Below are 14,802 nucleotides of genomic sequence, written 5' to 3' on the forward strand. Positions count from 1 at the left end.
AGATCAGTCAATAATGAAAAGAATCATTAGTGGCAGCAGTGACACAAACATATATGGGGACAAAAGCCTCAGCAACCTGCACTGGTGTCAGTCCAGTAATGTGTGGCGACAGCATGGTGACAGCAGGAGCTGTGATTGGACCAGCGAAGGATAAGTGATGGCATGAAGAGATCTCCTCAACGTGACAAATAACCCCACAACGGCTGCTAATCTTCACAGAAACCTACACCCAAAAATTGATTTCTCTTTCTCCCTTTAATGAGACTGCCTCTCATGATTCATGTTTGCCCACATGCAGGAATTTAATTAGCATATTTCCCAGGGCTCACAGTTGTGGCGACGCATTTCTAATCAAACTCATCACCATTAACACGCTATTGACAACTCTGTCACTCCGGGCTGATGTGAAGGAAGAGACGTTTTGGTAAATTACTAATTCACCTCTGCGTTACATGAAACCTGCAGTCGGCTCGTGCTCCTCAAAGCAAACAGACAACACATGGAGCAGCTCCCCACGCGGATTGAAAGTCTCTCATTTGTATTATTATCCAATTTAATAGGCGATTGAGCCTGAAGCTCATTTTAATGACAGCCCTTCCTCTCATTATGCCGAGCCAGAAGGAACATTAACAAACATTAGTGCTTGAATATTGGGAATATGGGACAACACCTGAAACATTGGTAAACATGACGCGTCTAAGAGAGAAAAATGACCCTTGAAACTTGAAATTGTTTAATAAGACTGTAGATCACACTGCACTGTATTTAGCAGCATAGTGTTGTGGTAAAACAGCTCGCCTCTAATCAATAGTAGATGAGGTTCTGTTGGGAAAAACATGCCTCAATGTAAGCAACACATTCAATCAAATAACAAATGGGATGTTGGGATGGATGAATAATGTAGCAGCAGTGGCTCTAACTGATGATGTATAACAGCCCTGAGACGGCACCAATGGTTTACAGCTTACATCTTCAGCAGGCAATATCTCCCCATGTGGTGATCACGCTATTACAGTGTACATATTGATATCAATGTGATATCTTAGTTAATGCCTGTTGGACTGTGCTGATGTAACCCAAAGGACAAAATGTTCAGGAATGAGAGTACATGACTGGGTTGCTGTTGGTGGTCGATGTCACATAAAATCTCAGCTGCAGACAAACAAGGAAACAATTTGACTGCGGCCATCCATGTTCAATATGTTTCCAGTTAGGGAAATGAAGGGATTCCTTCTGGGTTTTTTGATGTGGTTGCAGTGAGAACAGAGGAGTGGACCCAATAACAAAGAGGAAAAAGACATCCTGTCTGGTAGAGAGGCACACATCTGTGGGGAAATCCATTTAGTTTTTATCTAATAATGGAGGGTTTTTGTCATAAAGAATGTTTTGTAGACTTCTAAAGATAATGCGACTAATTTATATACGTCATTTTCTGTAACTGTGTGTATTTGACATGTTTTGCATTGTTTGCTCTTTTGTTACAGGAATTTCCACCATAGTGGTCTGCTGCACCAGCAAGTAACCAGTGAGTTTAAATGCTGTTTAGTTTCAACTTATGCTTAACTTATAGTTAAAGGGAAAATTTGCTACCTTATGTGTGGATGCCCCATCAGTGTTGATGGTAAAAGTAGTCCACTGAAACAATAAACTCCTCAGTGCTTGCTATATTGACCAAGAAAGCTGAGTTTGCAGCTGCGAACATGACATGACAGTGACAAAGTTGGAGGCGAGGGGGTACTACAGGTTGGATTTCATCTCTGGGAAGCCAAGGGGTGTGCTCTAGATCAGTGGTTCCCAACTGGTCCAGCTACAGAGTCCAGATTTCTCCTTAGTCATAGTTCAAGGTCCACTGCTCAATACATACAGCGTCATACTTGCGTTGCCATGTCGTCAAGCTAGTTTGCTGTCTCTGTTAAGTAGCTGTCCCTTAGTCACTCACTCTACAGCAGGAAATGACACTTCAAAGTTAAAGCTCTGTGCCAGAAATTCACTGTACTTAAAAATAAAGTCTGTTTTTTACAAACTTGACATATTTGCAAGTCACTTGTGGTCCATTCAGAATGGACCCATGACTCACTTCTAGACACCGACCCACCAGTTGGGAACCACTGCTCTAGATGCTGCTCAAAAAAACAGACCTTCCTTGTTCTCCTCACATGTATTGCAAACTATCTACGTTTCCAAATAGCTCCCAAAATACAAGTGCAGAGGATGTTATGGGCCAGAATATATTTTACAGTGTTTTGGCTTACTTGGCTATTCAGCCGTATTCATTCCAGCCAGAGGATACAGCCGAAGAAATGTAGCAGAGAGACGACGAAGCAGCAGCTGCAAGATGATACGGCAAGTGGGGATCCTCCAGAACCCGAGCTGCTGAGACCACACACACTGGTGGTGCCTTTGCTTAAATTGCCCTCAGTGTTGAGGATGAATGTACAGTAGTCAATTGAAGCTTAAAGCAATAAATTCCTCAGTGTGTGCTATATCAAGAAAGCTGAGTTTGCAGCTGCAAAATCAGTTGTTCTTCATCTCTGGGTAGCCAGAGGACATGCTCTGAAGAAATGTAGCAGAGAAAGGGTGTAACAGCGGCTGCATGAACTGTGCAAGACAATATGGCCAGTGGGAAACCTCCAGAACCAAAGCTGCTGAGACCAAACACCCAGGGGTGGTGCCTCTGCTTAAACTGCCCCCCAATACCGACAGAAACAATGCAATGAATTTCAGTTTTGGTTGGTTGCTTCCGCCAACACCAACTTATCTCCAATCCCAAAAGAGCCTGTGTGTGTGTGTGTGTGTGTGTGTGTGTGTGTTACTATGCATTAAAGTTTTACTCCTCACTTGGACAGAGGTGTGCTGGAGACCTTCAGGATCTCGAAGATAAACTGGAAAGACAACCAAGACCAGCACCCCTAGTTATAAGGTAGAGCGGTGATACATGATGACAATTGTGTGCAATGCATCTTAGTACATATAGGCATTGTTGGCATGGCTGCATGAGCAGGAGAACTCAACTTTCTTGGTCAGAATAGCACACAGCGAGGAATTTTATTGCTTCAACTGACTACATTTACCATCAACACCAATTGGACATCCACATAAAAGGTGGTGAATTTTTCCTTTAAGAACCAACTGACAATTTACACCTCCAGCTTGCTGTAATAATTCCTCCTGGTCGTTACAAAATCCCTTCTGAACATGTCAGCTGTGCAAGTGATGGGGGCAAAATCGACAGTCCTCGTTCTGCAAAATACATATATATGTTCCAAAGGTTATCTGAAGATAATTCGTGGCTCCAGCAGCCCAAGTGAAACAAGTCAAGTGGATACTTTCCGAAGTCACAGTCTCTTTAATACAGAATTCCCTCTTCGTGTTTTCACAGACTGTGTTTCTGCGCTGAGCTGCAGTGGAGGGAAAGTCAAACAAAAAGGGAATTTCAAACTCAAAAGACTTTAACTTTGGAAGCTACACAGCTGATTGATCTAACTTAGGCTGTTAAAGCCTCATATAAACTATAGATGTACTTTAGAGTGTATTATTGCACTCACAGTGGAGGCACATTAAGAAGGGACCTCTTACTGGCCATTATGAACAAAAGGAATGATTATAGCGAGCATTAATTGTTTCAGTGTTTCTATGGGCTGTGCTGGAAGCTGCCTGCAATAATAGGCACTCAGGAAATATATGCCTAAAGCGTTTGATGGATTTAGAAGCAAAATATATGATGTATATAATATATTTTGGAGAGATTATACGTGCGAACAGAAGCCAAATAAATTGAAGAAAGAGTCAGTGGTTATTAAAGGGTAAAGCAGAACACTAAAGTCTTACAGGATTGGTTTTCCACTGCTTACATAAGGTCACTGTACTATCCCAAGACAGCACATAATGGCCAGACACATTATACATGTGACATGTTACAACATCAAGCTTGTATAACATAACATCACATCACATGGCCTAACAAGGTCAGAGTCAAAGCTCCGGTACACAAAAGTGAAAAAATAAAGAACACAGCAATAAATAATAAATGAAAAATTAAATGTCTTTGCCGTAGCGGACGAGGGTTCAATTCCAGCATTGGCCCTTTGCTGCATGTCATCCCCTCACTCACTCTCCCCTTTCCACGCTAAACTTTCCTATCTAATAAAGACGAAAATGCCAAATCAACAACCTTGAAAAAATGTTAATGTTTCATACTACTTTACTTTCAAAGGGCACCTGGATATTGTTTTAAGACAGACTTAAAAAACTCACTCACTCACTTAAAAACTCACAATTAAACAGGAGAAACTGATTAAACCCAGCAGACAGGGTAAACAGGTATCGGTTGCTTCTCTACAATGTTGATAGGTTATTACAAATATCTTTGTGTATGTAAAAATTATGAAAAGCAAAGGCAGAGTTACGAGATCTATCAAACCGAGCAAACTTTGAAAGACGCTACAAACTGTGGAAAAGAAAAGTTAACTGCACACAAAGGACGGCAAATAGTAAATGATTATTGGTTGAGCATGTTTTGTATGAGACACATTATCGTCCAATAAAAAAAGCTAAATGAAGGGAAATCATCTTTGCTGAGCTACTTAAAACGTGAAGGCTGCGTTATTAACATTTTTGGAGGGAAATTAGAAATTAAAGAGTCGATTATACTGTGTGTTAAAAAAGAATGAATTAAGCTCCCTGGGAAGAAAATGGGAACACCAGAACACTGATTGAAGCTGGAAATTATCTGTCTCACTGTGGTAGGTCCTTTCCCGCAGTGTTGATATCATAGATGCGCCCAAAATGACTTCTTCGGGATATCTGATGATCTTTGAAATAAGTTTTGATCTAGTTCAAATTATTGAGTCATTTTCTCGACCCAAAACTACATATTACACCCATCACATCCTGTCCTTTTGTTTATCTGTGATTCATTTCTCAAATATCTTTCATGCACTGAAACTCATCTTGAACTAATTTCTTTCTTATCAAAGTGCAAATTAGATAGTGTTCATTTTAGAGCAAAGAGAGTAACCCTGAAATGAACTTTCATATCGAACTATAAAGTGAGGAATCTCTGTCTGTCTGTCTGTGTGTCTGTGTGTCTGTGTGTCCTTCACATATCTCGAGAGGCGTTCATTTGATCTGCTTCAAACTGGGTGTGTTGCTGGGACCCAAGGACGTTCAGTGTTGAATTTGGTGTAATTTGGACTCGCGACACGTTCAATATTAATAAACTTTGAATAAACAAGCAAACAGTGGCGGGGATTCAAGGCTCTGCAGAATCGAGCAGCGTGTCCTCCACAGCTGCTGACCGTGGCTCATTGACTGCAGGTCAGATGCTGGATGTACTAACGTTACAACTGAACTCTTCTTCACTTTCCTGAAGACAACAGTTTGGTGGACTGGGCGTAGACTGACACTCCTTCCTAACAGACAGTGAGTGAGCTCTGACTTGAGATATATTACCAGCAACAACAACATTCAGGGAGACTATAGAGCCCTGAGCGAGCCCAAGCAATGACTTGCTGTTGGTCTAGAAATATGTTGGAGGTGCATGAAGCTTTGCCAAAACAAAGTCACGGCGAGCAGTTTCTCTTTCAAGCTATATGTTGCTTCAACTGTTTGCTGATACATAGAGCAAGTTAGGATATCTTCATTGGGAAACACTGAAACAGTCTAATGTCTGCATCAAGTCCATATACGAAGAGGTGTGAGTTGTGCATGTCGTCCACAGCAAGTTTGCCACATTTTTGCTGCTGGATGCTGGATGTTTAAACGTTAAAAGCAAACTCTTCTTCAACCTTCTTCTAGTCTGAGTGGGCGGAAGTTCGCTGCATAGATCAGCCTCTCATTGGGCGGAAGGAGCCACCCGCTGAAGTCCCGCCCTACCACCTCCGGTTGTGTAGCAGTTTTCAACTGTTTTCAACACATCCTTTACTAACTTTTGCGGTGTTTGATCTTGCGGGAATGTAGCCATTTTTCTGCCATGGTTCGCGTCCTGTAGGCGATATTTTTGTGGGCGTGTTACACCAAAACCTGTTTCCCCCCGGCAATATTTTTGCAAGCGCACCGTTGCTGTGGCACCGCCCAGAACGACTGTGATTGGTTGAAAGAAAGAAGGGCGTTTTTTCTCCAATCTTAAAGTGAGAGCCGGCCCAGCCAGACCTTTCTTTTCTTGAGAAAGGTCTGGTGAGCGAGACTAACCTTCTTCTAACCCTTCCCTGAAATAAATTAGCATGAGCAGATAGCATACAGGAACAGCGCAATCTGCTAATCTAACTCCAAGTTAGACTGCCTGTTCATTTTAGGATTGATTTTAAAATTCTTTTATTTGTTTTTAAGGCCAGACTTGGGCTAGCCCCTGCCTATATTTCAGACCTTTTATCCTCACACAAACCAGCTCGCAGTCTGAGATCTGCTGATAAGGCCCTGCTAGCTGTTCCAAGGTCTAGGCTGAAAACAAAAGGCGACAGGAGGCCCGTTTCCACCGCAGGAACTTCGGGGTAATTTTATGGGGCCGGGGCCGTCGGTGCGTGTCTCCACCGCAGGAACCACCCCCGAAGGACAGAGTTCCGGAACTTTTACAGGGGCTAAACAAGTCCCTGCCTCGGGGTAGGTACTCAGAACGGCCCCGAAAGACTCCTGGCTGGGGCTTGGGGTTTACTTGGTGCTGATTGGATATACTCAAGGAGGGATGTGACGTGAACAGAAAGCAACAAAATAGCCGACATTTTTAAAACCCAGCAGACGAGGGTTAGCGCGTTCATATAGCTTCCGCTGCCATCTAAAAAAAAATCACTAAATGGCCCGTGAAAAAAATATTTTTTCCAGCGGATATCTTAGCTACAACATGATTGAGCTAGCAAAGTTTTGTGTTGATATGTGTGGTATTTATTCAGTTATGGGAAATCACGATGTCTAGAAAGCATCAGCTACATCAGGACGTCATCTGTTAAAAGCCTCCCGTTGTTGGATACGACATGAAACTACTCCAGTTAGCTCAATCATGTTGTAACTAAGACATCCGCTGGAAAAAATATTTTCTTCACGGGCCATTTAGTGAGTTATTACAGACACCGCTATCGGCTAATGGCGTCCCTACGTCACCCCGGCCAAAATGGTCGCGCAACGATTACGTCACATCCAGAGGCAGCCCGTAACTTTACAGGAACCTTCCTCGTACTCCACTCTCTCAGTGGAGACACGGCGGTTGAGAGGGCCGAGCGAGAGGACGTTCCTGTAGTAGTTCCTGCCCCCCAAATAGTACCAGGAACTTCTTCAGTGGAAACGGGCCTAGGGCCTTTGCAGTCAGGGCCCCTAGACTCTGGAATGATTTGCCTGAGGAAATCAGGTTTTCAGAATCTGTTCCTGGTTTTACATCGCTCTTCAAGACATACTTTTACAGGAAGGCTTTTATGAAGTAATGTTTAAGTTGATGTAATGTTTAATTTGTATGGATTTTGTGTTGATATTGAGTGTGTGCTGATATTTTATGCTGTAAAGCATTTTGTTATTTATATTGGAAAGTGCTATACAAATAAAGTTATTATTATTATTATTATTTTTATTAAGTGTGTAAGGTTGGCAAACTAACTTATAACACTAATAACATTACCATTGCTTAAATACCTTCTTTAAATTGAATCCATGCAAGCAACAAATACACTTGTTTGAGAATTAATAATAATAATAATAATAATAATAATTAAAGGAAGTACTCAAAGCTTTGTTTATATGAGCTAGTGATGTCAGTTTCGGTTAATTTTCTTTTTTCTTTCAGTAGCCCAACACCCATTAAACGGTAACTAAGTGGTTTATTTTGAAGAAAAAAGCACAAAATACAAGAGGCCTTTAATTTTAGTTCATATATTGTATTGTATTTTCTGTTGGCTTTGCTAACAGACAGGCAGCTAGCCATGTTAACATTTGGAAACATAGTGGCCACTGTCCGCCCTCCGGTCTCCTGTGGTTTGCTAGCTGCTCTGCACAACGGCTGTTAGGGAGCTGGCTAGTGTTCATTCTGTCATTACTACTGGTAACACCATCCTGCGACTGAGAAGGCGTTGTTGCGGAAACATGGTACCCAACATGCAGTCTCCTAAGTCACACCAGTGGGTAAGGAGCTTAATTTTGGGCTGGAAGGTGGGCATGTTTCCACAGCAATGCCACTACAGGTCAGGATGGTGTTAACAGCTGTTATCACTTAATGAACGGCGAAGCTCAATACAGAGTAGTTGCAGCGGATATCTAACCAGTGTAGCACAACTACCTTGTCAGGTTTGTTGTGGTAAAGCATAGTGCTTGAACTAGTACTAAACTGAAACTTGGCAAAATTAACGTATCGACTGAAACCAGTCAAAAAAATTCTTTGGGGTTAACCACGGACATCCCTAGAAAGAGCAGTCCTTGAGAAAGGTTCAAACACCAATCACAGGCTCAGGAATCAGCTCATTCTGAACAGGCTTGATTTGAGCAGGCACTGCATTTATAAACAAAAATGAAACATGGACGTTTTTTCCCCTTTTTCATTCTCAGTTTTTCTGTCAAACTAACCTGCATTACGTGTGTGTTCTGCAGGTTCTGGAGTCCCTCCTTCAGGGTCTGCACTTGGTTCTTCAGCTGCTGTTTGTCCTCCAAACTCTTCTCCAGCTCTGCCTCCCGCTGTTTTAATTCTTCCCTCATTTTTAACAGTTGCTGCAAAGAAAAGGGGGAGAACAGTAAGCCACTAATGCTACTGTGAACTAACTAACCGTGACGATTCTACTCTACCTCGTACTCGAACAGCTCTGGAAGCAGAGGAACAATCACCCATTTGTTTTATTAATATTTAGCATGTAATCCCTACATCGGTAATTAGAACTTCAGTTTAATACAGAAAACCAATTAGACACTGACGTGAATTATATCTTCAATAAACATTTTCCAAAGAGAAAACAATTGTATTTTATTCTGTCTTATTCTATTTTGTTGTACGCGTCCAAGAAAAGTAATTTGCCAAATCCTTTCCTTGTGAGACACTCAAAAACCACAAATTATATATGGAGAAACGAACATCATGAGAGAATTAACACTCATAGGGGTTTTATCCTTGGCTGACACAAGAACTGGTGCTCAGGAACCTTTGATAGCTAAGTTATCTGCTAAACACAGATTGAAAGATTCACCTCCCACTGGGTTAATTTCAACAAAACGAGGGTCGGCGAGACACAGGGGGTCTTTACAGCCAGGAATTTTCATCTGCAAAGCTACACATTAAGTGCCTTTGTGTGCATGCATTATAATTCACAAGTGGGCAAACGGGCTGCCAGTACATGCTGATAATATTTCATTGCAATTTGTGTGTCTGCGTGATACAACACGTGGACCCTGGGAAGGAGACGTATCCAATTTCAGTGTCTTCCAACTCATTTAATCCATTCACCTAATCTTTTCATAAACACACCGTGAGAGACGTAAGCTGGAAAGGTAATTACTCTCTGTGTGCAGAAATGAACAGCAGGACCTTAATGGATTCTCTTCTTCTTCACATGAATCGATCATAATTTCCATTACCTGTGACAGCTAGCTAAGTGAGGACACTTGACAAACGCTACAATGAGTCAATTCAGTAGTTCTTTGGTGTTGAAAAAGTTAAGAATTAACGGTTTCTGATATTACAAGCGTTGCTCTTTTGAAGGAGGAAAGGCTCGTTAAGAAGTCAGTGTCACCAAAATCACATGGTCTTAATCAGCAGATGGAGTTTGCCAAGTAGATGACGTGAAATAGAATTGTAGATGTTCAAATATCCATTCTTTCCCTTTATTTCCTCTGAGCAAACCTGTCCTCACTTCCAACTTGTCAAATACAGATATTTGGTCAGTGGCCCATGGTGTCAGTTACCAATCCACTGCGCACCTTGTACGTGATGCACAGGGCTGCGTTATTATCTGATGCTCTGAGCAAGGGCCGGAATATAAAGAGCAAAAAAGTATGGCGAGCAGAAGGGGAGGTGGATGGGTTAAACAAAGACAGGACTTTCTATCAGGAGACCACTGTTTGTGTCCCATGTGAAACTAGAAAATCAATCAATCGATCAATCAATTTTTTTTATAAAGCCCAATATCACAAATCACAATTTGCCTCAGAGGGCTTTACAGCATATGACATCCCTCTGTCCTTAGGACCCTCGCAGCAGATAAGGAAAACTCCCCAAAAAAACCCTTTAACGTTCAAAATCAACACTGAGTAATTTTATAAAACGCAGCTCAGTATGTCATGAACAAATGTGACATATCTTACATATATCTCACATACATAATGCTAGTAACACATACTTCTTTTAGCCAAAACATGATTTTTTTTCTTAACCTATCCACTAACTTTTGTTGCCTTAACTTAAGTGTTGGAGCCATATGTTTGATTTGTGCTCTTTTTACCGTCTTTTCTTAAAAAACCTATAAAATCAATCAGGCAATCAGCACTTTGATTGGCTGTTAAACACTACAGGAATCAGTGATGTCACTGTTAAAATAAGACATAGATTACACTCTCTGTCGCAGCTACACACATAAATAAATCTGATTTTTGCAGTCGAGCCCTCGGCCGTTGGGAATGATTTGGATTCTTCATCGATGGTTCGGAAACACGGACAGACCCTGAAGAGTGGGCTTCCAAGAATTATCTGTCTGCTGATGAAGACCTTTTGATATGAATGAAAGCTAAAGAGATGCTTCAACATGGACAATGTGATGAGACTGTTTGTCAGGCTAGGAAGGAACTTTGATTGGCAGCTAAAGATGAAGTAGCGATGCCTCCTCTTCTCCTAAGTATTTGCATGTGCACTCAACAAGGTAAAAGGAAAAGACTTTGTAGTTTGTCTATGCACACAAAACGCTTAGTTCTCTCAAATCCATTCGTTTAAATCCTTGTCATCCAAACAGCCTAACAACATGAGCAACTATAACCTCACCAACCCAGGACCTTCACATCCAGCGTCTTCACCTACAAGATCGTCTGAGACCAGGCACCTGGACAGATGATACAGCAGGTGTTTGCAAAAACTTCTACACAAGTCAGAAACCGTCTCAGAGGCACTTATCTTAGTGGTTTGTCTCAGACCATCTTGCAGGTGAAGAAACTAGATGTGGAGGTCCCGGGCTGGCCTACTAGACCGGTTGGGTGTACTGCCAAATTCTCAGAAACGACTCTGGAGACAGCTGATTTTAGTGAAATGAACATTCAATTTATGAGCAGCAGCTCTGGTGGACATTCCTGCAGTCAGCATACCAATGACACGCTCCCTCAAAACTGGCGACATCTGTGGCATTGTGATCACACTGCACATTTTAAATTGGACTTTTATTGTGACCAGCCCGAGGTGCATCTGTTTAACAATCATGCTGTTGAATTGGCATCTTGATATGTAATTTCTCTTTTGGTGTTTATGCTTTTTACTTTACCATCCTTGCTTCCTGAAAATATTTCATAAATTGTTTGTTTACCTGAATACATTTTCTCATGTTAAAGTTCCTATTTTCTGATATTTCTTAATGTCAGACACTGAATGCCTCACTCTGTCTGTCTTAATAAATGTTGATAGGCTGTATAAACACCAGGGAACGATGGAAATATGGACATTTATTGTACTATACCCGATAAAGTCTGACATAATGGCAGTATGTTGTATCTTATGAATATAAACATGTAGTCAATAAACCAATTTAAAAGCAGTTATACCAACCACTGAGACGGGGTTTAATTTGGGAATGGAAGATTGAAGATGCCGCCCAGCGACATTCAGAAGAAAATATACTGTATGGTATTCAAGGCAGATTTTCAAAGAAAGAAACAATTCAATACTTCTCATAATGTTCCTTGGAAATAAATGGCCTGAAATTGTTTTGATAGCCTTGGGTTTGTTCCAAAAAGTATCTTCGCGCTGTTTGAATCATAGCACACAACCCTCCAATCCCAAGTAAGAGCCCATTCCATCTGCGAATACGCTTTTCTTTAACCTGAGTAAACCTGAAAATATTTTTTTAGCAGCTCTTCAGGAAAGACCAACAGCAGCTCCAGACAGCTGTACTTTTCTACTTGTTCCTGCACAGCACTTACTTTTAAAGTGCAAGGTCAAGAATAAATGACAGTCGTCTTGCATGGAAATTCAATGGGCTAACCTGACGACCTTGTTTTTAAAAAGAACTAGGTGCAGAACAGAAAGGAAAAGAAGATTAAACTTATTGTCGGACTGATGATTGGAAAAGTGTATGTGTATATATACCTTCTGCATGCCTTGCAGAGCCTGCTGCAGGAAGCTGAGCTGCTGAGAGTGTGTGTTGTCCTCCTCACTGCTCATTGGTTGGTTCTTGCCCTGCTCCTGTTTGAGCAGCTCCACCTCGTTCCTGTAGGCGTCCAGCTGACAGCGCAGGGAGTCGTTCTCCTCCTTTAAGGCTTCTGCTTGGGAAACACCTACAGATTCATACAGAAAGTATAGAGAACAGTATGGAACATGGTGTTTATTATGTATGACACTGTCACAGTTGTTGCGGTCTCAGTTTCACAGTGTAGCTTTTGATCAAAATATTGAAGCTTGTATATGTGTCACACCGTGACATTTACAGTCCTCATCTGATCGCTCGTTGCTCACTGAGTTGAGAGCAGACACAGAAATATTGAGTAGGATTGCAGGGCTAGTGAGCATCTTAACATTCCAAGCATAATGGCAAAAGAGCAGAGCTCAATTTTACTTTCTATGCAAATCTGAGGCATCTTGAAACACAAAATGGCAAATGTCCTCTTGATATATTTCTGCTGCTTAATATATCTTCGCCCGCTCCTGCAGGACAGGGTCTATCAGGAAAAGATTATTAAAACTCCTTAAACTAATAAATATTTCTCTACAACAGCAAACACATATCACTCATTAAGATTTTAACACCCCCCATCCATCAGGACTGTGTGGGTCTGATTTGATTTGACTGAGGCCTCCTCCACATGTACACAGGTGTTTCTGAACAGGATATTTTTTTCCCTCCTTCCTTCTCACACAAAACATCCTGTTCACACAAGCAGTGTTCTCAAAAAAATCTCTGTCCAAACGAAAATGCAAAAACACAACTAAGACACTGTTAAGAGCATGTCAAACCAACAGGCAGCGACGTAACTACAACCCTAAAGCCACACAAACAAGGGGAAGACGCTGTCCAATCAGATGCCTAAAGAAGCTTTTACTGGAAGGCTACCTGGAGCAGTGGGGAGAGAGCAACTTTGTGTGTGGACATGCAGAAAGTCATCCACGTGGCACGTTGGTGCAGTGGTCAGCATTGTTGCCTTACAGCAAGAGAACTCCAGCTTCAAACCCAGGGTGGGGGTGCCCTTCTGTGTGCATGTTCTCCCCGTGTCAGCATGGGTTTTCTCCTGGTACTCTGGCTTCCTCCCACAGTCCAAAGACATGCAGGTTAATTGGTGACTCTAAATTGTCTGTAGGTGTGAATGTGAGTGTGAATGGTTGTCTGTCTCTATGTGTCAGCCCTGCGATAGTCTGTCCAGGGTGTACCCTGCCTTTTGCCCAGTGTCAGCTGGGATAGGCTCCAGCCCCTCGCGACCCCCAACAGGATAAGCGGTTACGGAAAATCAATGAATGCAAAAAGCCCCATTAGTGGCAAGGCTGAAACCGGCACTGTCTTTGGTCACGTGCACCATTGCACAAAATCTTGCTTCATTCATGACACCTAGTAGATCGATAACAGTGCACACTGTTTCTCCTTGTCTACATGTTGTCAAAGCTTATGGAGTTTCTGAAAATCTTTACCCAGGAACGTCCAAAAGAGACGTAAAACACTTTTTGCGTGTGGATGAAAGGCCAAAATGCACAGAAAAGGCTACATTTTCAAATGTGTATGTATGTGTGTTTCAAATGCCTGTGCATGTGTGGACTAGGTCTGATGGATACTGTTTTTGATTCAAATGTTCAATGAGTGTTCTGTTCTAATGTGATACTCACCTCTGACTAACTTCTACCTAGTAACAGTGGCCAAACTCATTGTTATAATTAGGAGAGACCTGCGCTTCCCTTTGAGCAAAACTGAATGTATGTTTTTCATAAGATTTTGTTTAAGAGAAGGGATGACATTCAGCAAAGAGCTGCAGGCTGGAATCAAACCCGCAGCCTCTGTGGCAAAGAGAGTGCCTTTGTATATGAGGCACCTGCTCTATCCACTGAGCTCCTGGGTGCTCCATTGAAGCTATGTTTTTAAGACAACCTTGAAATGGGAATACAGATTCGGGAAAAACACTTTAGGAACCAGCGGCTCTCTCCACTTCACAACTCTACTGACAGCGGCCTGACAACACAGCAAACAAGCCCACAGCTGTCATCAGATTTCAGTTCATATGTTGCTTAATCCTGAATGGTGCAAACTCTCAAGGTACCATGCTGTCAAGCTATGTGTAAATTATCATTTTGATATTCACTCTGTGTCCGATAATCAAACACTGACAGTATATCAATATGGCCGAGTGAAAGCGGTGATAATCCCAGTGTGCATGCCACTAGCTTTGTCCACTAGCTCTCTCCTGGACATTTGACCTGACCTATTGAGCAAAGAGAGGAGACAGTGGGGGTTATTATTATATGAGACCTGCTCAGCTCCAGAGATGTCCGGTATTATCAGCTCTGCTCTCCTCCTGTGGGCCTTGAGGGGGAAGCTCTTTGGGAAAGTGCAATACACTGACTGGACTGGGGAGATAAGCCCCATCCTGTGTGTGTGTGTGTGTGTGTGTGTGTGTGTGTGTGTGTGTGTGTGAGAGAGAGCGCATGAATGCGTGTCTGGTTCGGTT

General features: G+C 42.0%; 1 protein-coding gene across 6 annotated transcripts in view; it reads right to left on the reverse strand.

Annotated features, from left to right (window-relative positions):
* The window catches only part of enox2 (ecto-NOX disulfide-thiol exchanger 2), a 282,746-nt gene that overhangs the window by 13,327 nt on the left and 254,617 nt on the right, over window positions 1-14,802 (reverse strand). For all 6 annotated transcript variants that reach the window (XM_078169459.1, XM_033633105.2, XM_078169457.1 and 3 more), the window contains 2 exons: window positions 12,245-12,432; window positions 8,539-8,679 (listed from right to left, as the gene is read on the reverse strand). In XM_078169459.1, coding sequence (XP_078025585.1) covers window positions 8,539-8,679; window positions 12,245-12,432 — 329 coding nt within the window. The remainder of the gene's footprint in view (window positions 1-8,538; window positions 8,680-12,244; window positions 12,433-14,802) is intronic.

The sequence above is a fragment of the Epinephelus lanceolatus genome, chromosome 7 (assembly GCF_041903045.1).
Source record: "Epinephelus lanceolatus isolate andai-2023 chromosome 7, ASM4190304v1, whole genome shotgun sequence".
Taxonomy (NCBI): domain Eukaryota; kingdom Metazoa; phylum Chordata; class Actinopteri; order Perciformes; family Serranidae; genus Epinephelus; species Epinephelus lanceolatus.